Here is a 25,913-nt window from a genome sequence, read left to right as displayed (position 1 = left end):
GAGTCCCGTATCTCTAAGGAGAATGTCTCTCACCCTGAGCATGGGTATCACTGGAATCAAGGGATGCTGAGTTGAGGTGGGAAGCAGTGTCAATAAGCAAAGAAGAGAGGTCAGTATCCCATCACAGGGATTGGGCTTGGTGAAGGATCCAGGAAGCCCAAGAGGTAAGAACAGGTGGACACAAAGTGGGCAGGTAAAAAGTAAGGCCAACTCTGGAACAGGACTTGGGAACCATGACTGCATTCATGCTCCTCTCTGTATCATAATGCTGCCTACGGGGCCTGGACTTGAGCCTCTGCTGAATAGTGCTTCCACATAAAAACCTTTCCTTGTGTTGGTCCCTAATCTGCCCCTGTCATTCTACCCATTGATATTAACTCCAGTCTTTAAAATTGAAGGGACCAGTCTATTCCATCTTCTGCAATGGCCTTTCAGCTTTTCGAAGGCAAGAACCAAGTTTCATCTGCATCTTCCATTCTCTAGGCTGAAAAGTCCTGACCTGACTGCCATTCCTCCAAAGTCAGTGATCTCTGAATTGCAGTGTGCACCTGATTCACAACCAGACCTTGTTAACATGCAGGTGCTGACTCATTAGATCTGGGATGGGGCCCGAGATTCTGCCTTTGTAATAAGATCCCAGGCAATGCTGATGCTTCTGGTCTTCAGACCACACTTTGAGTGGCAAGGCTTTTGGCCTGTCTTTACCCTGGAAGCACCTTTCAGATGCTGGAGTCAATTGGATAAGCCTCACCAGAGTGGTCTACTAGTGCAGTATTAAGCAAACCTAATTGCCCTCGTTGGATAGCAGGAATCCTTGAGGGATATAACCTGGGATGGTTGCTTGGAAACATGGGAAGAGGCAGTAGGAAAGTAAAATGTAGTGACTTGGTCCTTTGTATGGAGAAGATATTGAGGGAGACGGAAGACTTCATGAGACCAAGAGCTCTCCTTTGGGCCCAGGTTTCCAGATGCAGCAGTGAGTAGGTAGTCCACTGAAAGCCAGATGTGAACTCTGAGCTGGAGCCAAGATGGATCTGGATTCTAAGCCATCCTAAATTTCATGGACAGAGATCGGGGTGGCAGCAGCTGCTCTAAGAGGACTGGCTCAGCGTTGGGAGTGCTCAGAGGTGAAAGGGTGCAGCTGGTCCGGGTTGAGCACGAAGGTTGAGCATGAAGCCTCATGTCAGAGACAGTAGTCTCCTGTTAGTACAGGCTGAGCTCACAAGATTGTTTTTGATGACTACATCACACTGGGGACTCATGTAGAGCCTTGAAGTTCCTCCAATTGGATGAGTTTACCACCTGGTGCTTAGCTGCCAGTTCTGATTTACGTGGGCTGTTCTCAGGCTGGCTCCCAATGGAGGACAGAAATGAAGAGAATATCCAAGTCCCTCCCCCTTCTCTCAGCAGACTCCCATCCCCATCCCTGGTTAGCAGATAGAAGTTACCCAAAACCAGAAACAGGGCTTTTTAGAGACTGGGGACTGATATGGCACTAACTTTGACTCTCATGAAAAGGATGGGCTTAGAGAAAAAGCAAGACAGCTACCATATTCCTTAAGGGCTCTCAGTTCTACCTCTGAAAAGTTCCCTGGATTTCTCGTCAGTAAGCCACGTGGCCAGCCTTCTTTGTGGACACAGCCCTGGCATTTCCTTAACTGCAACTATATCAAGGACAGTTCATTATAGTGATAAGAGGATGAACCCTGTACACAGAGTCCTGCTCTGGAACCCACTAGTTATATGGCCTTGGACAGGTCATTTAACCCTTCCATGAAGTTTTCCTATCTATATAAAAGGGAAAACAAAACTAGCATCTTCTGAGTTTTGTGATGATTAAATGACCTCAAAAATGAAAATTGTTTGGCACATTACTTGGCACCCAGTAATGGATCAGTCCATTTAAGCTGAGTTTTTAAAAAAAATCATAGTAATTGAGCTTCTGTTTATCAGTTCTTACCTGAGACAGCCCATCGCATTGCCAGCAGGCCCCATCAAAAGGCAACCCTTGAGGCGCCTGGGTGGCTCAGTGGGTTAAGCCTCTGCCTTCGGCTCAGGTCATGGTCTCAGGGTCCTGGGATTGAGCCCCACATCAGGCTCTCTGCTCAGTGGGGAGCCTGCTTTCCGCCCCCCGCCCCCGCCTTTCTCTCTGCCTACTTGTGATCTCTCTCTAGGTTAAATAAATAAATAAAATATTTAAGAAAAAAAAAAGGCAACCCTTATGTGCTTCCCTGTAAGTCCTATCACAGGGTCCCATCTGCACCATTGAGCACTTAGATCTAAGCCTCATGGGGATACTTCTGACTCTGAACCAGGAGCAAGGCTAGCCCATGCTTGGTCTCCATCCCTTTCTTATTCTCAGATGGAGGAACCACACAGGAATGCTATCTGGCCGTCAGTCCCAGAGCCATCTCCTCTATTCCCGTACCCCCTTTCAACATGGTTGGCATACTTCCTTTTCGAACAATTCTACAGTGGCTACAGCAAATGCCCTTGAAGGGGCGCTGCAGTGGATGTTGGATTGGCCATGTCCCGGGCCATGTTCATGTCTCTGCTCCTGGAGTCTGGTTGGGTCAGCCAAGCATGCTTCCTTCTCGTAACGTTCCTGTACAGAGTGTGTGATTTCACCTCTGATGCTTGTTGACTGAACTCATTGAATTTGTCTAAACCACTGGGTTCTGGTCTTTCAGAAAGCCTCCCTGGATTGAGCCATCATTGGTTCATGGTCACCACTGAAGGTGCTTCAGTGCAGGACATCTTGGGACTTATTTGGGGAATGGTTTCTAACACTGATCCAAGACCTTCACTTTCCCTTGACTGTGGATCTTGATTCCATCCTGGGAGCGGTGTTTGACACAGTTCATTATTCCTTCCTTCTTGAAACACTCTTTTCTTAGCTCTAGGTTGCTCAGTTCTCCTGGGTTGTTTTCTTACCCATCTGGCCACTCCTGCTCTGCCTCCTCTACAGGCATATCTTCCTCCTCCTGTCACTTTTTTTTTCTTTCCTTGGGTGGCTCCATTAACCTCAGCCTTTAGATATGGTCTGTGTGCATATATCACACTTTTACTTCCAGCTCAGACCTCTTTCCAAAGTTCCAGACCTGTGTTTTTAACCACCCCTCTTCTAGAGTGTATCTCTAGCTCATATTGCTCCAAACACACCCAAACACACCCATTTTCTCTCTGTAGCTAAACTTACCCTATTGTTTCTCAGACCCATAAACAGCACCATCATCCACCTTCTTATGAACACCAAAGACCTGGGGCACCTGGGTGGTGCAGTTGGTCAAGCATCCAACTCTTGGTTTCATCTCAGGTTGTGATCTCAGGGTCATGAGATCGACCCCACATTGGGCTCCATGATCAGCAAGGAGTCTGATGAGGACTCTCCCCCCGCCCCCTCTGCCTCTCCCCTACACATGCATGCACATGTGCACATGCACACACATGTGCACGCATGCGTGCGCACGCACACAGACACTCAAATCTTTTAAAAAAAGAAGAAGAAGAAGGAAACCAAAGACTTGGGGCATCTTTGACATCTTTCTCCCTCATTCTCTGCATCCGTCCCATCAAGAGGTTTTGGTTTGATTTATATGCATTTCAGGTAATTATCTCTTTTATTCTGTTTCCACCACCATCACCTAAGCCCACCTGGATGCCTGCCACTGTTTCCAAATTTGCCTCTTCAGGCCACTTTGGCTCGACACTGAAGCTGGAATGATCTGTTGGAAAAGTAAATCTGAGCATAGTATTGCTCCATGAACAACACTTAAATGGCTCTCTGGTTTCTCGAGGTGAAGAACAAAAGCTCTCATTGTGGCCTCTGATGTCCTGTGCGGACAGGCCCCAGCTGCGCTCTCCAGCTTCCCTCTCACCATGCTCGCCCTGCTCTCTCATAGGTTACACTATGTTTCTTTCATTTCTTGAATGCACCAGGCTCCTTGCCCCATCACACAGCCTCACCCAGTGCTGTTGCTTCTGCAGCTCTCACAGGCTCCTCTCATGTTCTTTACCTGGTTACAGTCCATCGTCCCTTGTAGCTCACCCCACTGGCCACATCTTGCCGCTAGTGATTCATTCCCCTCGTATGTGCTTTACAAGTGCCACATGCCTCTCTTTTCTCATTCTTAACAGACTTGAAAGTTTACCGTTACGGATTCGTCGTTCATTAATTCTGTCTCTCGAGCCCCACCCACCACTCGTGGTAGGTTCTTTGAGGGCAGGAACTGTGCCTGTTTTGCTCACCACTGTATCACTGAATGCCTGGCATATCGTGAGTGCTTGTGATTATTTATCGGAGGAATGAAGTATGAATCTCTTTAAGCCAAGCCAGTAACAGTGTTCCTAAGGTAATAGGATCCTCTCCAGGACTCCTTTGCCCTTAGACCCCTGGTCTCTAAAATAGGATCTCAGAGCAGGCACTAAATAAAGTTTAGCTATGGCAGTGAATGCTCCAGAGCCAGTTTCCTTCCTCCAAATCCAAATCCAAATAAAAAGGTTCTGACACAATTGAGGAAATTGTCACCTGAGGTGTTCAGTTTCCCTTATGTTTGATATGCAGTGGACTAGCCATATCTCAGAAATCATGGCTCCAAACTGGGAAATGGAGGCTATGTGGGCGCTCCTTTGGAATCATCCCCCATTCTGGGATAGGAGACCAGCCTGCCCAAGAGGTGGTTGGCTAACTGCCTCACAAACTTTCTGGGCTGTAGATAAGTAGAGCTTGCTTGGGCAGGCCTGGGATTTGGTGAGCTGGTCCTTGCCTTTTGTTGGTGAAGGAAACCGAATAAAATTCCATGTTCATGAGTCCATCTGGGAGAAGGATCTCTCATCCCATCCCAGAGATAGCGTCGGCTGGCACATGGATGCTCAGTAGCAAATGGATGAATGAATGAAGCAAAGAACTGCTATCCACTTCTCTTTATATCATCCAGTAATCATCTGTTAACTGGAGGAGGAGGATGGCCTGTGTGAGACTCTGGCATTAGAGAGATGAGAACACTCACTCCCTGTTCTTGGAGACTGTCCATTCCCACTGGGGAGGCTGGACTACGTAAACCCAGCTTGTCCCAGTTACAAGACAGTTTGGGGAATGTCTCCTGATACAGGGAAACACTTGACACTCTTAACCAAGAAGAAGGGATGCATCCTTGTGCTGGAGGGCTGTTCTTAAACATCAGTGACTTTGGGGAATCAGAATCGTAGCTATGGGCATTAACATCCCTTCAATTCAGCTGAGTTCTGTGAACACGTGACTTAAAAAGGAGAAATTCAATTTGGTTCCATGAGAACAAATGTGTGTGGGCAGAGATGTCATCCCTTCAGCTAAACGTTGAACAATCACAAACATTAAGGGAACACCTATTACAAGCCAGGCTCAGTGCTACCATGAGGAAACAAAGACAAAAGAGGTATAATCTGCCCCCCAAGGAGCTTGCAGACCACTGGAGGAGACAGATGGAGAAACAAATAACTAATATCTATATATTGAGGTGTGTGCAAAGTGTTACAAGGAGTTAGAAGTTAGTGAAGAGAAAAGAACTCTCCTAGGGGCACAGGCCAACAGAGGAGATGTAGTCACTGATGAAGAATGAGCTGGTGCTGATGAGGCAGAAAAGTAGGGGTGTGTCAGGGGAAGGATTCTGTGGATTTAGGCTGCCACACACAAACGTGGCACTGCTGGGAATATGAGTAACAGCAGGAAGGAATTCATTCAGGGTGCTGGTAACCTCTGGGTCACTCTCCTGAGGTGTTCATGGAGGTGTCCGGAATGAGAAGGGACCTCTGATCCCTGGTCCATTGCCTGAAGAGGCCAGGCAGAGGCATTTTTTTGGCTACCTGGAAGGAAATCAACAAGTTAGTACCCGGCAGAGCACGTAGCATCAGCATTAAATTCCAGAAATGGAGTCAGTCACATGTATTTTCTGAGCCCCAGGCAGTTCCTTCAATGCACTAAATTTCTGCCACACCATTTGTTTCATCTAAGGCACAAAACAAAATCTTTATGTTTTTACCTTTAAAGTTCCAGTGATTTTAATTGTGTTACCTTAACACAAAGCTGTTGTTTTCACCATTTACCAGAAGGAATAAAATAGGGCTTGGGATAATTCCACAAACCCAAGAATCAAATTATAGATCCATGGTTTGATTCTAGGGACAAATCAGTGTGAGGGATAAAACTCTCCACTTGATCTCCCTGGAGGATAATGGTGCCCCAACCTAGCTGTTGTGCAACCTTGGAACACTCATTTCATTTCTCTGAACTTCAATTTCTTCTTCTGAAAGAAAAAAAAAGGTATAATAATCCCAACATCACAAAGGACTAATCCTCAAAAAGATTAGATGGGACACTGTGTGTAATGCTCTCAGTGTAGTGCCTGGCACATAGTCAGCACTCCATAAATGGAACCTGTTGTCATTATAATTATTGTCTAGTCATGCGTATGAGCCTTTTCAACATTTTTCTTCTTCTTTTCCCTTGAAGGTGCCTCCACTCAGAATTCTAACACTGTGGAGCCAGAGAAGCAGGTGGACAACACCGTGAAGATGGCTGGTGTCATCGCTGGCCTCCTCATGTTCATAATCATTCTCCTGGGTGTCATGCTCACCATCAAGAGGAGGTGAGTGTCTGGTGCTGCCCTGCAGACTCTGCTGACCCCAGCTGGTCCAGTACTGCCATGTGGCCAGGTCCTGGTTCTGTTGATCACTTCTGAGCAGGGACTTTCTTTTATGAGTGTTCAAATCCTGAAATCCTTGAGCCACCTATGGCTCATTGTATTGGCATCTGCCTACTTGGCAAGTGGCCCAGAGATGGGTGGTTTCCTACAGAGCCAGTGTTCCCTCCTGCGGCTGGGCCACCGTGATGTGCCATGGGATTCCATGTCATGAGTCTTCTCAGAGTTAACTGCTCTGTTGTCACCGATTGTGTCTCATCAGAATTACTGGAGAGCCCCAGAAATACAGATGGAGGAAAGTAATGCTTCACCCTTTTTGCCTTCACTCACCCTGATTTCTCATTGGTCTACCAGCAGCATCCCAAGCTGACCCCCACATGGCAGAGATAAGCCTCCTATAGTGCAGTAGTCCCAAGGGAAGGTTCTTTCCTACTCTATGTCCCATAATACCTTTCCACCTGGAATTTTGCTACTTGTTATTTCTCCATAAGATGTCTTCCTGGGTCTACTAACACAGTTATCGCCTGTTGCGTTGCTCATGAAAGCCAGGATATAGACTTCTCCTTATCCCCAAATCCCTAAGATTTGCCACACTGACATCTGTTTATCAGACATTCATAAGGGAATTGCAGACAGTTTCCTTTTGGAAAGGAACCATTCATCTAGGAAAGCTGAAGCATATCAGCTATCACTATCCCTGGATGCAAGGTTATTACTCCAAACAGGGAGTCCCAGGGCCCATCTCTCCTTGACCCCTTGGCTGGCGCCATGTTTCCATGCCTACAACCCACTTCCCTGTCTTCTCAGTTTCAACATGGTGGTCCCATTCTTGGTCTCCACCTTCCCACTCCCCTAGTCGGCCAGAGCAAACAAAACATTTAGTTACATTGTAACATTATGTGCCTTAGCATGCTCTGCCCCCAGCTTGAAGATAATTTTATATCATTAAACAAACCACTTAACACCTTAGCCTGAAGCTCTGGTTGTTTGTCATTCACAGAGTTCAGGGCAAGCCCTGTAACAAGGACCAGGCACTTGCTTCCATCTGTGGAACAAAAAGTGCTCGTGAAATTTGCTTCCCACCAGAGCAAAGAGATAGAATGTCCTAAAGACAAATCCTAACTTCTACCTAAGGAGTCCCAAGAATATAAATGAAGAAAAGTTTTTTTAAAATCTCCCTTTCCAATGTTCAGTGAGTCAGAAATACTGGCATTCCCACTCTACATACAATCAGCCTTCTCTTGGCCATTTCGACATGAGAATATACCTGTGTCTTTCATGACTCTCTTCTGAACCAGCCAGTCCTCCCTCTGGTTAGGACATCTTCTTGTAGAACCTTGTCCTTTCTTGATGTGCTTTGTCTAACAGGATCACTCTTTTCCTCAGGCTCTCAGTAGAATGATAGGAGAGTTAAGGTTATTAACCAGCTACTGTTTTTCTGGTGGGAGAGGGGGAAGGGAAGGTATGACATTAATATCCGGGAACAAGGGCCCCCGAAGCATTAAGGACAGCATTGCATTGTCATATCCTCATCATCCATAAGACCATATTGTAGGTCTCAGTGACAAGTCAGCTGCTATTAAGATGAAGTCAAACATGAAGGCTGGTTTCTCTGGGAGCAGTAAGCACGTGTAAGATTGCTGACATGTTTCTTAGAGTCACAGACACATTAGAGGCGGAGGTGACTCTGGGATTGCCTACCTGGAAAATGTAACCAATTTAATAGAAACGCATTCCTCTCTGATAGACCTGAAATGTTCTCATTCTTTGCCACTGATTTGTAAGTCAGATAAGCTCTTCCAATTTTGCTCTTTCTAAAGCCTGGCTTAACCCACGTCACCATCGTCTGTGAGCTTGTGAAGAAATTTCACTTCCTTCTCTGCATCTATTTCTGCAACGTGTGACTTTTCGGGAGGGAGGAAAGAGCTTTCTGTTTCCAGGGTGGGAACAGGTATAAAGTGAGTCCTTTGTGTGGATTTAACCTCTACTGCATATCTTTATTATCTGTCACCTGTATCAAAACTGTCCTGTAGACCCAAGGAAGGACCCAAGGACCCTCCTGTGTCCCCAAGAGGCAAATCTGATATGTTGTGGCATCAATGGGGGTGGGCAGGGGTGGGGACTAATCACTGTTTGCATACACAGTATCTTTTGGGAAAAAGAAGAGAAAGGGAAAAGAAAATCTAGTTGACAGTAATAATTTACAGATGGGTGCAGGGCAAGGAAAGAAGAGAAAAAAGAACATAGTATAGATCTGTACTCTTGCCAGTAGTGTACAATGTCTTCTGATGTTGAGAGATGCCCCCAAAGGACAGAGAAGCGTTTGGTGAGCTCCTTTAGCTCTTCTGACTCCAGCCCCATATAGAAGTATGGGGAAAACGTCATTGTTCAATTAAGTCTGTCACTAACTTACTGCTGGCCTGAATGCTGTCCACAGCTATCTAAAAGGAAGAGGTATTAAAGGAAAAAAAAAACCCCAAATAATAGGTAGATCATCACAACTCAGGATCCTGGTGTCAGCATCTCCTCAATGTCCCACTGTGACCTCAAGTTAGTTCCTGGATGCAGGAACTCTCAGAAGTCACATGCCTGATGTGCCTCCTCCACTGGCTTGAGCTGGGTCTTCTTCGTCACCTCTATGGACATGGGAGTGGTGGCTTCCTATTTCCTCTGCTCCTGAGGGATTCAGCTGGCTCAACAATTTCCCCAAAGCCCAGCCAGGTATTCCAATACACAGATGTCCCTCGATTCTCCCTGCAATGTTCATTATCATTGGCCTTGGGGCTTCCTTGTGACCCTCCGAAGAGAGTCTTTCTCTTACTTGTTTTCTTTTGGGATACTGAACTAGAAAGTGACAGAGAATGAGCTAGAAACACAGGGGACCAAGGGAAAAACTTAATGAAGGACGTTAAATCAATTGTTTTGTTGTTGCTGCTTGGTTGTTTTGTAATGGATTAAGTGCATATTTAGAAATGTACAATTGCAGGAAGGGATATGAAATGTTGGTGGGTGATTCAAACAGGATTTGCAGAAGGTACAAGTTATAGTATTTTGCATAGTACCTTTGGCTCTTTGGGGAGGGCTTCTTTGAACGCAGGCCAATGCAGAATCAGAGCTCCATGGAGATACAGAGTGTTACATGAGCATTAGAAGAAAGCAACCTGGAGGGGCGCCTGGGTGGCTCAGTGGGTTAAAGCCTCTACCTTCAGCTCAGGTCATGATCTCAGGGTCCTGGCATCGAGCCCCATATCAGGCTTTCTGCTCAGCAGGGAGCCTACATTTCCCTCTCTCTCTCTGCCTGCCTCTCTGCCTACTGTGATCTTTGTCTGTCAAATAAATAAATAAAATCTTAAAAAAAAAAAAAAAGAAAGCAACCTGGAGCTCCTCCCTGATATAGTTCTTAACTGGGATATTAAATATTGGTTGGATAATGGGTCCATCCTTTACTCCTGGTTCTCATGATCACATCTGGACCTCAGAATGTTCTAGAATGGGTCTCTGCATGCCATAATGTAATAGAACATACCAACTTTTCATGCACCTTGTTGAGTTTTGAAATAGAAACTCTCATTACTATATTACTATATTACTCTCATTACTATAGTCCTTGTCATCTTTTTCCCTGGCCTCCTTCCTCTAGAATTGCTAGAGGTCCTCTCCCAAAGGAATATGCAGCCAAAGGGCTGCTAGGCCACCCCTTTGGTCCCTTGGCTTACTACTATAGGGCTCTGGGTGCCATCAATGAAAATGAACATGGAAAGTTCAAGCCTCAGTGCCTTAACCTTGGTGTGTGAAGGTGTTTGTTAGCCATTCACATATGGGAAGTCCTACATTTTCATGTTTGTTTTGGTGATATGCACATATGTATGCATGTCCACAAGCTTCATGGTCCCAATTTAATCCTTGGGACACACCCACTGAAGTCTGAGCATGGTCCTCCAAGGCTTAAGGTGTAGCCATTTACTTTTGCATGGGCAAACCCTGGAGCCAGATGAAGTAGGATTCTTTGGTAGAGTTGTACCCCAAGACTTGTCTGGATCCCACATTAACTTTCCATTCCTTTTTCTTTCAAATGGAAACTGAGCAACTTTTAGGGAGACCTTTTTTTTTTTTTTTTAAAGATTTTATTTATTTATTTGGCAGAGAGAGATCACAAGTAGACGGAGAGGAAGGCAGAGAGAGAGAGAGAGGGAAGCAGGCTTCTTGCTGAGCAGAGAGCCCGATGTGGGACTCGATCCCAGGACCCTGAGATCATGACCTGAGCCGAAGGCAGCGGCTTAACCCACTGAGCCACCCAGGCGCCCCTAGGGAGACCTTTTTGAGGTCAGTCCCTACACATGGTTCTAGCCACCTCCATCTCTCTTCCTCCTCCCCCTTCTCAGCTCTTCCTGGTCCAGCCTCGATCTTCTGCCAATGGTGCTTTGTCTGCCCATATAGTAACTTTTCCAAGAATGAATTTGAAGTGTCTTGACTTTGAGATATGAGAGCCTACTTTGAGAAAAATGTGCATCCCTTGGTTACTTTGGTTCTCTGTAACTTGGGTCTGCCCCAGGAGCTCCCAGTCTAATAGGTATAGACATCTTTTTGCTATGGACAAGAAAACAGAAAAACTGGGTCCAAATCTCCACAGTTCTATTTATTTGCTGCTAGACTTGGAGAAACAACAAAGCTAAGCCTTTTGCTTTTTCAGCTGTGAGATGCAGCTAATTCCATGGGGGTTGTTCTGAAGATCAAATGAGCTAATTGTTGGGACAGACTTTACTTCCTGTACCTGCCTAAGAGATCATAATGCATAATATCAACAGGGATATTACTCTCTCAAGTGACTGTTAACCTTACCAAGCCAACTCCAAACCTATTGCTAATATGTTAAGGGCAGTGCTAAAATCAGTACACACATTCTAACCTATTTGTAGATTTTCCATTTAAATGGTCCCATATTCTGATTTTAATACTTCAGATAGTCATAGCAAGGTAGGATGTTGGTACTCCTATTGGGGCGGGGGGTGTTTGTTTGTTTTCTGCTGTTTTTGAGGGGGGGATAGGGAAGAGGATACTGAAGTTCAAAAGAGTTTATGATTTTCCAGTCCTTGGAGAATCAAAACACAAACCCAGGCTCTGTGACTCCAGAGAGTTAACTGAATGCTGGTAGCTTCTATTCTGTCAGTCCATGGAGACTGGTAGAAAATAAGTGAATCCTGGAACAGGAAACAGGTGGCCCAGGTTCAGGCATCATTTGCTAATATTCTCTGCTGTCGTGCATGCTGTTGCCCTGAAGCAAATGTCGGACATTTGTCTTCACCTATAAGCTTCCTGCCATTCTCTAACCCTCAGCCCAAGTTCCTCCAAGTAGGACTCCCAACTATTGCCTCTTCCTTGAGGCTTCCCACAAGCCCCCAACCCCAGGAAGATTCCGTGACCCTCCCCTGCACGCAGCCACTGTGCCATATACCCAGGTTTTCAGGCATGGATGCATCCACATGGTAGGTGTAGTTTTGCTGGCCTTGAGATGGGAATGACCCAGGAGGGCAGGATCTTCTACTTGTGCCTTTTCTCACCAGAGCTTCACTGCCCTGTATCATCTGCCTTGGGATATCTGTTTTGAAAATCCCTCGAGGTTTTCATGGTCAAAGCTCCAGTCATCACTTGCCTACCAACCTGCTCACAATCCTGTGTCCCTATCTTAGTGACAGGTACTACCTCTCATTCCATCAGTCAAAATGATGGGGTCGTAGCACCCTGATACTTCTGAACCTGCACGTTTACCTTCCTTGGTCACATCCTCCCCTCATTCCCTCTATGGCTCCTTCCCTGGTGAAGCCCCCTATAGCTCTGTTGCATGCATCTCCTCCCCAGCCCCACCCCTCCTACCCACCCTCCACAGTGCAGTCAGAGTGATGTTGCAGAAATGAAACTTGGACTCCCAAACCTCCTGTCAAAAGTCCCTTGATGGCTTCTCCTCCCTTATAATAGTAGTTCATGGAGTAGAGATGAGAAAATAAGCATATGTTTTATTTAGGTCATCTGGAGAGTCGTGTCAAGCTGCGCCATCCCCTGCTCACAGTAGTTTTCGCAGATTTCCTGAAGGTCTTACTCCACTCCTATACATTTGCTTGTGAAGTCTCCTCCTCATTCAATGCCTATGTTTCTCAGTTCCATGGGACCTGACTCTACCCCTGTTTAAGGTCTCATTCAAAAGCCATCTTTCTCCAGTAAACCTTTGCCGACCTCCAGTCTAGACACAGTCTCTTTACCATCTGGATCCCCTCTCTGAGGCTCCATGTTATATCCTGTTATATTTGTCATTTGTATTCATATCTTATCTTCTCCACTAGACCATCAGCTGCCTATTCTGATTCATCCTTATCACAAACGTGCCATGCGAATACTGGGGATTCCCTAAAAACATGTTGAATGGAGGAGCCCTGTGAAATTAGAACAGATGGGGCCCAGGATTCACACTCTGTCTCTTGGGCAGGAAAACTTCACTGAGAACACAGACCTGAATATCAACATGGAGCATCAGGAGTACACCCAGTGTGGTGAGGACGTGAGGTTAGAAGGGCAGCATGGGAAGAATTCACCATAGTCTGAGCCTTCAGGGAACGCACTGTCTATCCGGGGGGAAAACATGAGGCGATAGGAAATGGGAACTTCTGGGCCGGCCAAAAGCGACAGTGCCACTTTGAGTTTGTAATGTGCTACTTATCACAAAACCAAAATGTGGAATTTCAGAAAATTGCCCCAAATCCCATTGCTAATAAGTGGCAGAGCTGGGTCTCATACTTGGCCAGTCTGTTAATGGATGCCACACTAGCCTGAATGAAATATAAAACAGGACTTGCTGAGATGCTGAGTCATACGATGTAATTTTCAGTGGTTCATTGAGGTGGGAAAGCAGCCCAAATTAAGTGGGTCATGCTGGCTGTTTTGTCCATGCCATTCTAAATAGCTCCTTGGTCCACACACTGAAAAGTAAATCCTTCTGTTTGTGCCCATTCGGGTAGCTGCTCCAACTAGAATCCCGGAGGTCCTCCTCAGTACATTTAATCACCAACTGACTCACCTTTCCATTCACTTCTCCTTCCCCATGGCCATTACAAGAAAGGCCCCCAACATTTCTTACTTGGACCCCTACAGTAGCATTCATGACCCCAATCCCTCTTCCCTCCAACTTTCTTCTCACACTCCTGCCAGAAACATTCATCTAAAAAAATATTTGGCCTCTTGGCTCTTTGGGTTCTCCCTATGAGCTGTGATATTGGGACTAAGGTCCTTCAGCTCTTTGGGAACTAGGCCCTGCCAATATTTTGACATTCTCACCTTGCTAATCAACCCCTACATTTCATAGACAGTTCCATCTGCCTGGAAGTACCCTTCCTCCTCCATCCATCTAGATGCTCCTTGACTTTACAACTCAAGCCTCATGGACTCTAGACCACCTTACCTATCCCCCTTCCACTCTGACCCCTGGATATGGTCCCACTGCTCCCTGTGTTGCCACTTCATGTCACTTATCACTCCAGAAGACAGTATAGCATAGTGATTATTAATGCATGCTTCTATAATTTTTTTTTAGAATTTAATAACATCTTTTTAAAAATTTTTATTTATTTGAGTGAGTGAGAGAGAGAAAAAGCATGAGAGGAGGAAGGGTCAGAGGGTGAACAAGACTCCCTGCTGAGCAGAGAGCCCAATGTGGGACTGGATACTGGGACTCCAGGATCATGACCTAAGCCAGAGGCAGATGCTCATCCGACTGAGCCACCCAGGCTCCCTTAGTGTAGGCTTCTGGAGTCAGACTGCTTGGATTCTCATTCCTGCCATGCCACTTACCTACTATATAAATTTGAGTAAGTTACTTAACCTCTCTGAGCTTCTCTTGATCATCCATAAAACGGGGATAATAACGCTGCATAGTGAGGATTAAATAAAGTATTCTACCTGATGTATTAGCACAGTAGCGGGCATTTAAGTGACCTCCTGCTGTTTAAGTGGTAGCTCTTATTACTCTTATTACTCTTTGTTTTACAAGTTTCTTATCTGGCTCTCTCATCAGACATTTGGACTGGATCAAGATCTCCTTTGTCTTTCTATCTCTGGAACTTGGCAGGGACAGGCATATAGTAGGCCTTTGAGAAATGTTCGCTGAATGGGTGATGGGAAGACGGATGGGGGTATGATGGATGGGTTGTTAGATGAAAGGGTAGATGAGTGTGTGGGCTTATAGACTAGATGGATAAGTGGGTGGGTAAATTACCAAGTGGGTAGGTGGATGGGTGGTTAGATGGGTGGAAGGATGGATGCCTGCATGCATGCATGCATAGATGGAAGCATGGCTGGATACATGGATGGATACAAGGGGGGATGGGTGGGTCTATGCATGCATGCATAGATGGATAATGGATGGGTAGATGGTCAAATGGATAGTTAAGTAGATAACTTAATCCTGTTTAAGTAGTATGGAACAAAGGAAAGCTGTGCCTCAAGTCAGCCTTGTCAGCCAGCAGAAAAGAAGATTCTGCAGTATGTGATTTATTAAGTTTGGAGTTTTTTGTTTTTTTCTGAGCACAGCTGTCTCCCTGTTCAAGATTTTTGGTCTCAGGCAATCTGTTACTTGCAATATCACTGTATCCTTGTAAATTTAGACCTTCGGTAAATCTTCTTCAAGCCTGAGAGAAAACATACATGTATACTGTATTGTGGCCACACAGTAAAAAACTATAATCCTTGCCCAGGAACACTTTGCAATATAATTGGGGAAAGATACTCAATTAATAGAAGCTTGTCGGTTGCTATTCTCCTGGAGTTGCCTTGAAGCTGGGTCAGGATAGCACCCACCAGCTTTTGGTGACAACCAGGATAACTCAGAAAAGCCACTTGGAAGAGGTGGTTTGGAGATAAGAAGCATGTTGTCATGAGGAGGTGGCCCAGCAGAGGTGAGTCCTGAAGGTTGAAAGCAGAAAAGCCAGAAGATCCAGAATATTGAGTGCAGCCTAGGGCCCTAGAGCACAGGCTGGGGCTGTTGATGGTGAGGACATCTCGCTCAGGATGGAGGCATTACAGTTGGTCCCAAACTATGCAAAGCAATAGACCTAGTGAGGAGTGATCCCTTAGAGCTTCAGATTCCTCAGTCAAAATCAAGAACAATAATGCTTGTCCCATGGGGTGGTTGGGAGGATTAAAAGGTTTAAGACGCTTGTCATCTCAATGCTAGACCCACTGCATTGCTCAACATCCATCTGCTTTCTTCCTTCTTCACAGGCAGCACAGGCTAGTGGTCTAGAACACAAGCTTTAGAGCCATGTTGCTGTCAAATCTGGTTACTAGTTGCACGATCTTAGGCAAATTACATAAACCTTTGCCTCAGTTTCCTCCTCTGTAAAGTGAGAATGATAATAATACCCATCTGTCAGGGTATTTGTGAGGAATACATGAGTTAAAGTATGAGAGCCTAGGACAATGCCTGATGTATAGTAAGGGCTCCATAAGTATTTTTATTATTTTATTATTATTCCTATCATTCCTAAAGAAGTGAACACTTTGTTCCTGGTTACCAGAGTGAGAAGCAGTAAACCTTATATCTGTGGATGAGGTGGGGACATAAACTCCCCTTTATTGAGGACTACTAATGTCAGGTGTTTAGATTACTGTAATCTAATATCAATTAAGGTTAATATGATTTTCTTAAAATACTTCATATATTATATATATCACGTATAATTTGAATATGATTTAGATTCATGTCAATGCCCACAGTGACTCTTGGGAATAGGTAATTATTGTCCCCAACCTTGATGTGGAAAGACTAAGACTCAGAGATACTCAGTGACTTAAAGCCATGTAGTTAGCAAGTGGTGGTGCTGGAACACAAAGACATATTTCCACTCCTCAAAGCGATTTAGGCTGACAGTCATCCATGCCTTGGTGCATGGACCAGGAAAGAGTGGTTTGGAAGGAGGAACTGACTTGCCCAAAATGTCATAGTGAGCAAGTGAAAGACCTGAGATCAGAACTCTGCCCTCTCAAATCTCAGCCACTGTTCCTGACAATATGGAGAGCAGAGGTAGCAGTAAGTCTTCATAAAATGGAAGCTCAGCTTTCTTCCCCATGGATCACATGTCTAAGCACTGGATCACAGAGCCAGCCATGAAGTAGAGGAATGGTCTCCTAACAGTGTGAACCTATATGGTTGGCAAGGGGGATTTGGTGACTTATGTGGGCGCTTCCAAATCCCACCCATCACATTCCTCATCCCTTTCATCATCTAGGGCCACTGTTCCTTTGACCCAAGATGTTGAACGGTTTTATGAGTGACCAGATCTTGCTGCACTGTGGTTCATTTTCCCCAGCTCAGCTTCCCAAGTATACATGGGGCTTCCTTTCTGCCGTAACTTCTCAGAGTCACTTTCCTTCTGAGAGAGGAGAGTTGGCTTCTCCTGATGAATAAGAGAAATACTACAAGTGTCCCTACTTAGGGACTTTGGCTACTTTCCTACTCAAGAGGGAGAAGTCTGAGGCTCCAAGAACATGTCCCCACACTGCAGACATAAAGACTGCATCTTCCTGAGCCAAGCAAACTGGGATAACTGTTGCAATTAACCATATAACTCAAGAGGGAAGGGATTCTTGCCTATTCAGATGGATATTTGGGGACCTTAATTATCAGCAATTTTTCTCAATCCACAAATGTATCAGTTATTGTCAGTGTGGTGAAGTCTGTAAGATAAAGGCATTCCTATTTATTTACCTACAAAGTACAAAAAGTTATAACCAAAGAAATATCGTGGATTTATTTGAGTTTTTATTGTTCAGAAGCCAAGAGCTAGAAGGGACATCATGCAAAGAGATTTCAGGTGGTGATTTTTCAAGCTTTCTTTTGGAGAACGCAATTCTTTGTCATGTGAAATTTTAAGTGAAACTCCAGTTTATAGAATACTTATAAAAATAGAGAAGTGGGGGCACCTGGGTGGCTCAGTGGGTTAAGCTGCTGCCTTCGGCTCAGGTCATGATCCCAGGTCCTGGGTTCGAGCCCAGCATCGGGCTTTCTGCTCAGCGGGGAGCCTGCTTCCTCCTCTCTCTCTGCCTGCCTCTCTGCTTACTTGTGATTTCTCTCTGTCAAATAAATAAATAAAATCTTAAAAAAAAATAGAGAAGTGCTGGCTTTCTTGGATAGTGGGGGACCAGCAGTACTACCTGCTCAGTATTCCCCTCTCCCATTTCAGTGAGGCTACTATATAGAACCCCCAGAAGGCTACAAACACAGTCTGAAAACTAATGACTACTTTAACTCATATGAGGTTCAGATATGGAAATAAAGGCACAGAGAATTTATTCAAGTTGTAGTCTGTTCGAATTGAAGGTTGGAATTCCTTTCTCTTAGTGCAGTGCTCTTAATGATAGAGTTTGAATTTTGTTTTGATCACTGATATGTAACAAACATGAAATTTAGTGACTCCTTTTTCTTATGTATCTTAGCTTTGGTCAGGGCTTTAAGGGAATAACTTGTTTTGTTCCATGATACCAAGAGTCTCCATTGACATAATCTAACTGGTGGGGGTTGGCTGGATGTCTCTCTTCATGAAGTTTTAGTGTCTTTCCAGTTGGTCTTTTCAAGATGGCAACCTCAGGATACTTGGACTTCTTCAAGGAGAGTCAGGGTCCCAACTGAGGGTTCTGAAGACCCATATAGAGCTACAAGTCTTCTTTCTGATCTATCCTAGAAATTCCCAGAGTGCAATTCCTACCACATCCTTTTGGTCACATAGGGCCAATCCTGGTTCAATGTGGGAAGAAACTACACATGAGCATGCGTACTGGGAAGTGTGGATTGTTGGGGAGCCATCTTGAATGGTAGCTACCTGATTACCTTGCTTTTAGCATGGCCTTACTAAATAGGTTCTGAATGGTTTGACCTGAAACTGAGAACATAGAAGTCATTGTGGCTTTCATTAGGTCATAAGAGCACTATCATGTGGAAGAGTGGTAGAATAGTTCTAGAAAGCCAAAAAAGTCATAATTACAAGGAAGCTAGTTTTAGATAACCTGAAGAAAAGAACCTTCAAACAAGTAAAACAGCCAACATTAGACGTGGCTTTTTCAGCGTGAGTAGTGAATTTCTCCATCGTTAAGAGAGGTCTGTCTCACTCCTTCTACCACCAGAAGTATCGGATTCTCAGCGAAGATGATTAGAGAAACTTGCATCTCCTTGAGCTTTGGGATGCTGAAATACTATGTGCATTTCTAAGAATCAAGATTTCATATAAATCTAATTCTTGTTTGTTTGTCTTTTCTTTTTCCCCCTTTTTGGACATTTCCTTCATCTGACTGCCCATCAATATATAGAAGAAATGCTTATTCCTACTCCTATTACTTGTAAGTATCGACCCGGGGAAACTTTGCTTCGTGCCCTGTGAGGGAACTGTAGCATGCATTTCCTTCACCAACCAAGTGTCTGTTGGTTTTCTCATACTCACTTCTGTCTAAATCATCTGTAGCCCCAAAGTTTTTATTTCACATACATGTTTTCCATTTGAAAATGCACTGTCATTGTTTATGTCTGTTATGTTTCTGCCATCTTGGACTTTTCCCCAATTTTTTGGAGATGTGAAGGCAGTATAATTTTCTAGTTAGAAATCCTGAATTTCATCAAGAGGTTAACCTAGAGATAAAACAGAATCACCAGTCTCAGCAGCTTCAGAGCCCATTGGTGTCTACTTGGGGAATGTGTAGCCTCGAGGGACTCAGAGGTCAGAAAAAAATCATGGGCTATTTCCTGTATTTCATTAAGTCTTCAGGGAACCATGACTTTACCTAGAACCAGCTTCACAGGTGACAGAAACATCCAAGATCTTTGCTTTGGGCTGGAATGATCGCAGTCTGGGGTATGGCATTAGGTATCTCATGTTACCAGTGCATTTTGTTGGTAGTTACAGCTGGCCTGTTGCCTATCAGTTTTTTTGCACTTTCTAAATAAAGGTGATGGTTTTTCTCATTATTAACAGACATTTTGAAAACACAAATATAAAGGGGAAAAAACTCCCATCAATAGATCCTTGGTAATGAAAAGTTAAGAAAACCACTGAAGTAGTCCCATCTTCCTAATATGCATTTCCAGTGTTTGAAAATTGAGGTCAAGGGAAGTATATGAAGCCATTCATCCAGTTGGATTAAAACTCAGGATGCCTGGCTTCTGGTAAAATGTATTGTCCATCATTCCATGTCTTGCTCCACCTCTGGCACACCCAGGCTTATGAGGGAGGCCATGTCTGCTAGTGATCATCGGCTGAAGCCTTCACTGATGAGGATGGACCAAAATAAGGCTCTCCCACCCGGTTTGCTTAATGTTTGGGTTCCAGGTCAATAGGCCAGACAATGAGCAGATAAGATTTTGGTACTAATGCCATCATATTATCCAGGAACAAATGGACCGCCACCACCAACACTGAAAGTACCAGAGAATTTGCTTTATTTTTTCATTCATTCATTCCTTTGGCAAACATCCATTGAACATGCTCATTATGTTCCAGAAACTGTGGATGGAGAGATGGCCAGGACATTGAGCCCCACCCTCCCAGTATTCAACCCTCTCTGGGGTCTAGGATAAAACCAAACACTTGAAATGTCAGCTGAGAGGTGCCTGTATGTACTCTGGTATAGGAGTGCTTACTGGGATGACTAAATTTCTAATGGGGCAAGGAATAGTTACCAGTGTTTATAGAGATGGATTTTTCCCACTACTGAGGAAATAAGAATTCTAAGCACAGGAACAACATGGGGTGTTGTTGCTGTGGTAGAAAGAGAATGAGCTTTCAGAGTTGTGATGCTCTGGGTACAAGTCACATCTTTGTCACTCACGTATGAAACCTTGAGAAAGTCTTCTGAACACCTTGAGCCTTATTTCTCTTAAATCCAAAATAGAGATCATAGTGCCTAACTCAGAAATGAGGAATTTTGTATTGTGCCTGGCACAAAGTTGGCACTCCTGAAATGTTAGTTTTCTTTCTTTCCCCCTTCAGGACAGTAATGGTGGCCCTTAGGAGCTCCTCTGGTCTTCCAGAGGTTCTTCTGGCCTCAGTGTTCAACAGTAGGTATGGGCATGCAATGACCCACCATAGTCTCTAGGTACCTTAGCTCCTTTGTCGGTTAGCCAGTGTACTTAGCCCTGTCTTTGGATGCCTGGGCACTGTGGTGGAATTAAAGATGAAAAATGTGAAAGTATAGGGGACAGACACTCAGGTATTTGTACTTCAAGGTGCAGTGATACACAAGGGTCTTTCAGTTTTTGCAAACTTCAGAGCTCTAAGTCACAGATCTTAGACTATGAAACTCATGCCAGCTCAGGAGCTAAGCTAACGATTCAGGAGAGGAGAAGAACTGGCAAAGCAGACAGAGAGGCAGGAGGAAAATCTTCAGAACCAAGAGGAGAAGTCGTTTGCAGAAGGAAGAGCCTGAAGATGCTGGCAGCTGTGGAAGGGAAAGTCTGGGGGCAGAGTGTTTGGGGACAGGGAGCAGCCCCAGAGGGCAGGCACGACGGGTTCTGTGAGGCCATAGGATTGAGAGATGCATGGAGAGGGAGGAAAGGAAACACAGGGAACTGCTGACCCTGTGATTTCCAGGTTCAGAATTCCACTCCCCCGAGTCTTAGGGATGGACCTAAGTGGATGCCTTCAGCCCTCTCTACTCCAAGTGTGGTCTGTAGGCCAGCAGCGTTGGAATCACCCAGAGCATGTTAGAACTGCAGCATGAGGATCCCAGCTCACACCTCCTGAACCCAAACCTGCATTGTAACAAGAACCCCAGGCAACTCGCATGCACATCTAAGTTTGAGAAGCACTGACTTAGCCAGAGTCTTAGTTGTCTCATCAATAAAATAGGAAAAGTAATACCTCCCCCTGGGGTTTGGGAGCCACCTGGTCCCTCTAAAAGTCCCCAAATCTTCTGTGAAAGAAAAATGCTCCAACATGCTTTCCCTGATAATCTTGTCACTGAAACCCATGTTTATTCAGTCAACAGGTATCTGTGGGATTCCCACGTGCGTGCCGGAGGTGGTCCCAACTGGCATAAGCCTTAGCACAACAAACGAAACTCCCTGCCCACATGAAGCTTTTTAATAGAGGAGATCAAGAATAAACAACATGTATTAAAAACGTGGCATAGATGTTAAGGAATGGTGGAGAGAGCTAAGGAAAAAAAGGTAGATAAGCCAGGGAAAGGGGCTGTAAAGTGTGAGTAGGGAAGAAATAGAGGAACTTCTTTTTCCCCAAAACAAAGGGGTCCTCAAGGTCGCTCCCTGCACTGAAAGATCCTAGGCACAAGCTCAGGGGTCCACAGACCTTTTCCAGAAGGAGCTAGTGGTAAATACTTTTGCCTCTGCAGACATATGGTCTCTATTGCATCTCCTCTGCTGTTGTAACAGGAAATCAGCCATAGCTGATGTGCAAGGGAAGAAGCATGGAGGTATTTCAATTAAAAAAATATTATTGTGTAAACCTGGCGATTCACAGACCTGTACCCCTGGGGATAAAAATACATTATAAGTTTATAAAAAAAATTAAAAAATTAATTAAAAAATACTGCAAGAAAAAAATATTTAAAAAACTGTCAAATACAGGGCTAGATTTGTCCTAAGGGCCATAGTTGGTCAATCCCTGCCCTAGACTTTTGAGGCAGAAAGAGGCCGGAGTTCAAGATTCGTCCTGTTTTATGAGCTGCTACTGTGCGCTGCACCACGTGCTTGCTGTTGCAGACACAGTGGTGAATGAGGCATACCTGGTCTGGTTGAGAAGTGGGCGGAAGTTGAAAGGAACCACCCATCGGTTGCTAGTATGGGCCAGGCTCTTCTCATGCTCGCGGCAAGCCCTGCAAGATATGTGTCACTGTGTTGAGTCTACATAGACCTTGAGACTGAGGTTGGAGGACTTGTGTAGATCCCACAGGCAGGATGTGGCAGGACGAGGGTTTGAACCCAGGACCGCATGCCCCTCAGCCCTGCCCAGCCTTCTCCCTAAACTCTGTTCTTCAGGGGATGGAAGGGCTCCCACCTAGACCATGTGCTTGGACAGCCATTGGCCAGGCTGCCGGAGAGCCAGGATCCACAAGCCAGTCTGCCTCCTGGCAGAAACTCAGTTCCATGCAACGACCTCAGTGCCTTGCTAGGGACAAGAAGTGGTAGCTATCCCTCATTGGCAGGGAGGCCCTTGAGGCAATTCTGGCTTTGCTATCCTGGGGATTTGCCTGGTCAGAGCTGAGAGCACCAGACTGCCAGAGCAGAGGCAGCCAAGGTTAGAGTGAAGAGTGCCCCACGAGAGCTCATGACCAGGACAAACAGAGCTATAGATCAAAGGAACTGAGACCTAGGGACAGAGGAGAGTCTAGAAGGCGGTTCCCCATTGTCCAGCACACGAGAAAAAATAGCAAAATAATGTGGGCTTTGATATCAGACCTAGATCACAGTCCAATATCTACCTCTTCTGCCAGACTGTTCAGACCTTGAACAATCATGGAACCACTCTGAGCCTCAGTTTCCACATCTGCAGAGCGGCGATGACAGGGGTGACTCCCCAGCATTTTTGAGAGGGCTGGTAAGGGAGGGTATATGCAGAGTGGCTGACACAAAGGAGGTATTTCATAAATAATAGCTATGATTCCTTGCATTCTGAGCTGACAGAAATGCTTCTCTAGAATGCCTTTTTTGCCTTCCTATAGTAAAGAAGCACCCAACAACTTCGGCGTCTGTTTTTTAAAAGGTTTCAGGAGCTGGCATGTGTTCACGGGTTAATTTATCTCAGGGTGTGTGATGGGCACAGTAATTGTTTCAAACAGAGACATTTTAGTGTAGTAGTTCTTGAAAAAGCACTAAGATGTTTACCAACTGTTCCGGCAGAGAGAGAGAGAGCACTTAACGGTTTCACCTAGCCTCGGATAAATGCCATGCAAGTATCAAGGAGGCGGAAAACGGTGACCTGGGCTGAGCCCTGTCTGCAGACGCTCTGAAACTCATGTTTTTTTTCCCCCTCTATCCTTCCTGTCTCTCCCCATGGCAGCATATTTGAATCCTGCATTTACCCTACAAGGTCCAGATCTAACAGCGCCTCCTACAGGAAGTCTTACCTGATTCTCTCCACCTGCGGGAATGGGCCTTTTGTCAGCACTCTCATGGTGGCTGCCTTTTATCATGGGCAGGAGCAAATGTGTCTTAAAGATGTTTCTTGTTCATTGAGGTTTCCCCCATGGTGCCCACCACACAGGCACAGTGAACCCCAGTAAGTGTGTGTGGAATGAATGAGAAGAACAAGATAATATTAAAAGACATAACAACGAAAGTCAACAGAGAGATGATCTGTTCTCAAAAAGAAAAAAATATGTCAACAAATTTTGGAATTTCAGACCCTGTACCTCCCTTTGCTGCTGTTATCTTTAAGGCAATCTTTGGTCCTGTTCTGCATCTGAATCCCAGTTTCCTTATATGTAAAGTGGAGCCCAAGAGCGCATACCTCACAGACAGCTTGCACGGACTGGAGGAGGTGATGCTTGGAAAATGCCTAGCACACGGTTGATACTCATCCAAAGTAAGAAGCCATGTCCTTTTGTCAGTGCGAACACCTTTCCACACCACAGGCTTTTGCAAATCAAATATCTTTGCCTCAATACATGTAAAGAGGAATTTAAAATGATTATATCAAGAGATACTCAAAAGGCATTTTATGTAATTCATCAGTCACTTCAAATAAAAATGAAGGAAAAATGGGAATCGAAGGAAACCATTTAGAGATGATAAGTATCAATTACCAAAAGCTGATGGCAAACGTGTTGACAAGCAGAAATGGAAGGTGTTGCCACGAGGCCAAGGCAGAGGCTAGTGCCATGCTGCCGCTTGCCGTTCCACCAAGAGGAGGACCGTGGCAAAAATTCTGATTCCTGGGCCCTACCCCAGAACAGCTCAGTCCCTCTGAAGGTGTGGCCCAGGAATCTGCATGTGCACACACACCTCAGATAAATTATTCTGCGTGTGGACTTCGAGAACAACTTCTCTCCCCGATGCCACTGTCCCTTTCTCAGTATTGGAAAGTATTGCCCTTTGCCCTCTTCCCGGGATGCCTTGGCACCATCTGTGCCTGCAGAATTCCAGTGTCTTTTTAGAGGGGACTTGGTATCTCTAGCACTGCGCCCTCATCATTGTCATTGCATTCGGTTGGCTTTCATTCATCCCCTGCTGACTCAGTCATTCACGAGCCATTCTCGGGTTAGACAGGTTAGACTGCCCACGGTGTATTTGCACGTCTGTCTCCCTGTTGACTAGGACTGTGTATTACTCATCTTTTGCTTCCCGATGACTAACTTGGAGCCCCGAACAAATCAGACATCGTAAGACTGTGTTGATCACATGAATGAGTACACACAGGTGGGTGTATATGTGAGGTTGATGTCCCCATTTTGTCTGATCTCCCACTGAACTAGACTATTCCATTCTCTAGAAGTTAGTATCCGTTCTCATTTATTCTGGCATCTAGTGATGGGGCGGGACTTTCAGATCAGACCTGTTTTGTAATTTTGTATTGGTTTTAGGTTTAGAAATGTTGTACTTGCGTGTCACAATTACAAATGCGTAAAAGTAATGAATGCTGTTGCAACAAGATAGATATAAATGCACTGGGACAGATCATGTGAACAGATAGATTTGGATGGGAAGTGCAACTGAATGGATGCTTTATTGTTTACTCTATTGAATTAGAGTCTAAACACATCAGTCATGAATAGCGAGCAGAGCACATCTCAAGTCAGAGGCTCTGTCACCTTAATCAGGGAAAATACAAATGAGCAGTTCCCTTCCGAAGAAGATGGAAGATGTTTATACTTCAGTTTTAAGTTTATACTTTAAGTCTTAAAACCAACTAGGTATTAGTGATGCCTTGAGGCTTAGAAAGGTATGCCTGTGATCTTAAATGCTTCTACTCTGTAAATGCATTTGAACTTTATAAAGAAGGTAGAAGAGAGTGTGGGGGATTCTGTGTTGACAGAGAGTGGTGACATACAGAAATGTGGTTGGAAAGACAAGTTCTCGGAGAAAGTTGTGATGTGCTACTCCGATCTGCTTTCAAGAATGAAGGGCTTTGGATAAATACCAGTAGTGGAACTGTTGGTTCGTAGGGTAGTTCTATTTTTTTTAAATTTCTTGAGGAGACTCCATACTGTTTTCCACAGCCGCTGCACAAGCTTGCACACCCACCAACGGTG

At 44.9% G+C, this 25,913-nt stretch overlaps 1 protein-coding gene across 12 annotated transcripts in view; it reads left to right on the top strand.

Annotated features, from left to right (window-relative positions):
• Positions 1–25,913, top strand: part of PTPRT (protein tyrosine phosphatase receptor type T) — a 1,067,282-nt gene that overhangs the window by 876,588 nt on the left and 164,781 nt on the right. For 7 of the 12 annotated variants that reach the window (XM_047746504.1, XM_047746498.1, XM_047746503.1 and 4 more), the window contains 2 exons: positions 6,488–6,623; positions 19,023–19,052. In XM_047746504.1, coding sequence (XP_047602460.1) covers positions 6,488–6,623; positions 19,023–19,052 — 166 coding nt within the window. The remainder of the gene's footprint in view (positions 1–6,487; positions 6,624–19,022; positions 19,053–25,913) is intronic. The other 5 variants (XM_047746505.1, XM_047746499.1, XM_047746501.1 and 2 more) reach the window with 1 other exon arrangement.

This window comes from Lutra lutra, chromosome 9 (assembly GCF_902655055.1).
Source record: "Lutra lutra chromosome 9, mLutLut1.2, whole genome shotgun sequence".
Classification (NCBI taxonomy): Eukaryota; Metazoa; Chordata; class Mammalia; order Carnivora; family Mustelidae; genus Lutra; species Lutra lutra.
The sequence above is the reverse complement of the archived record's forward strand: the minus strand, read 5'-3'. Positions and strand labels throughout refer to the sequence as shown.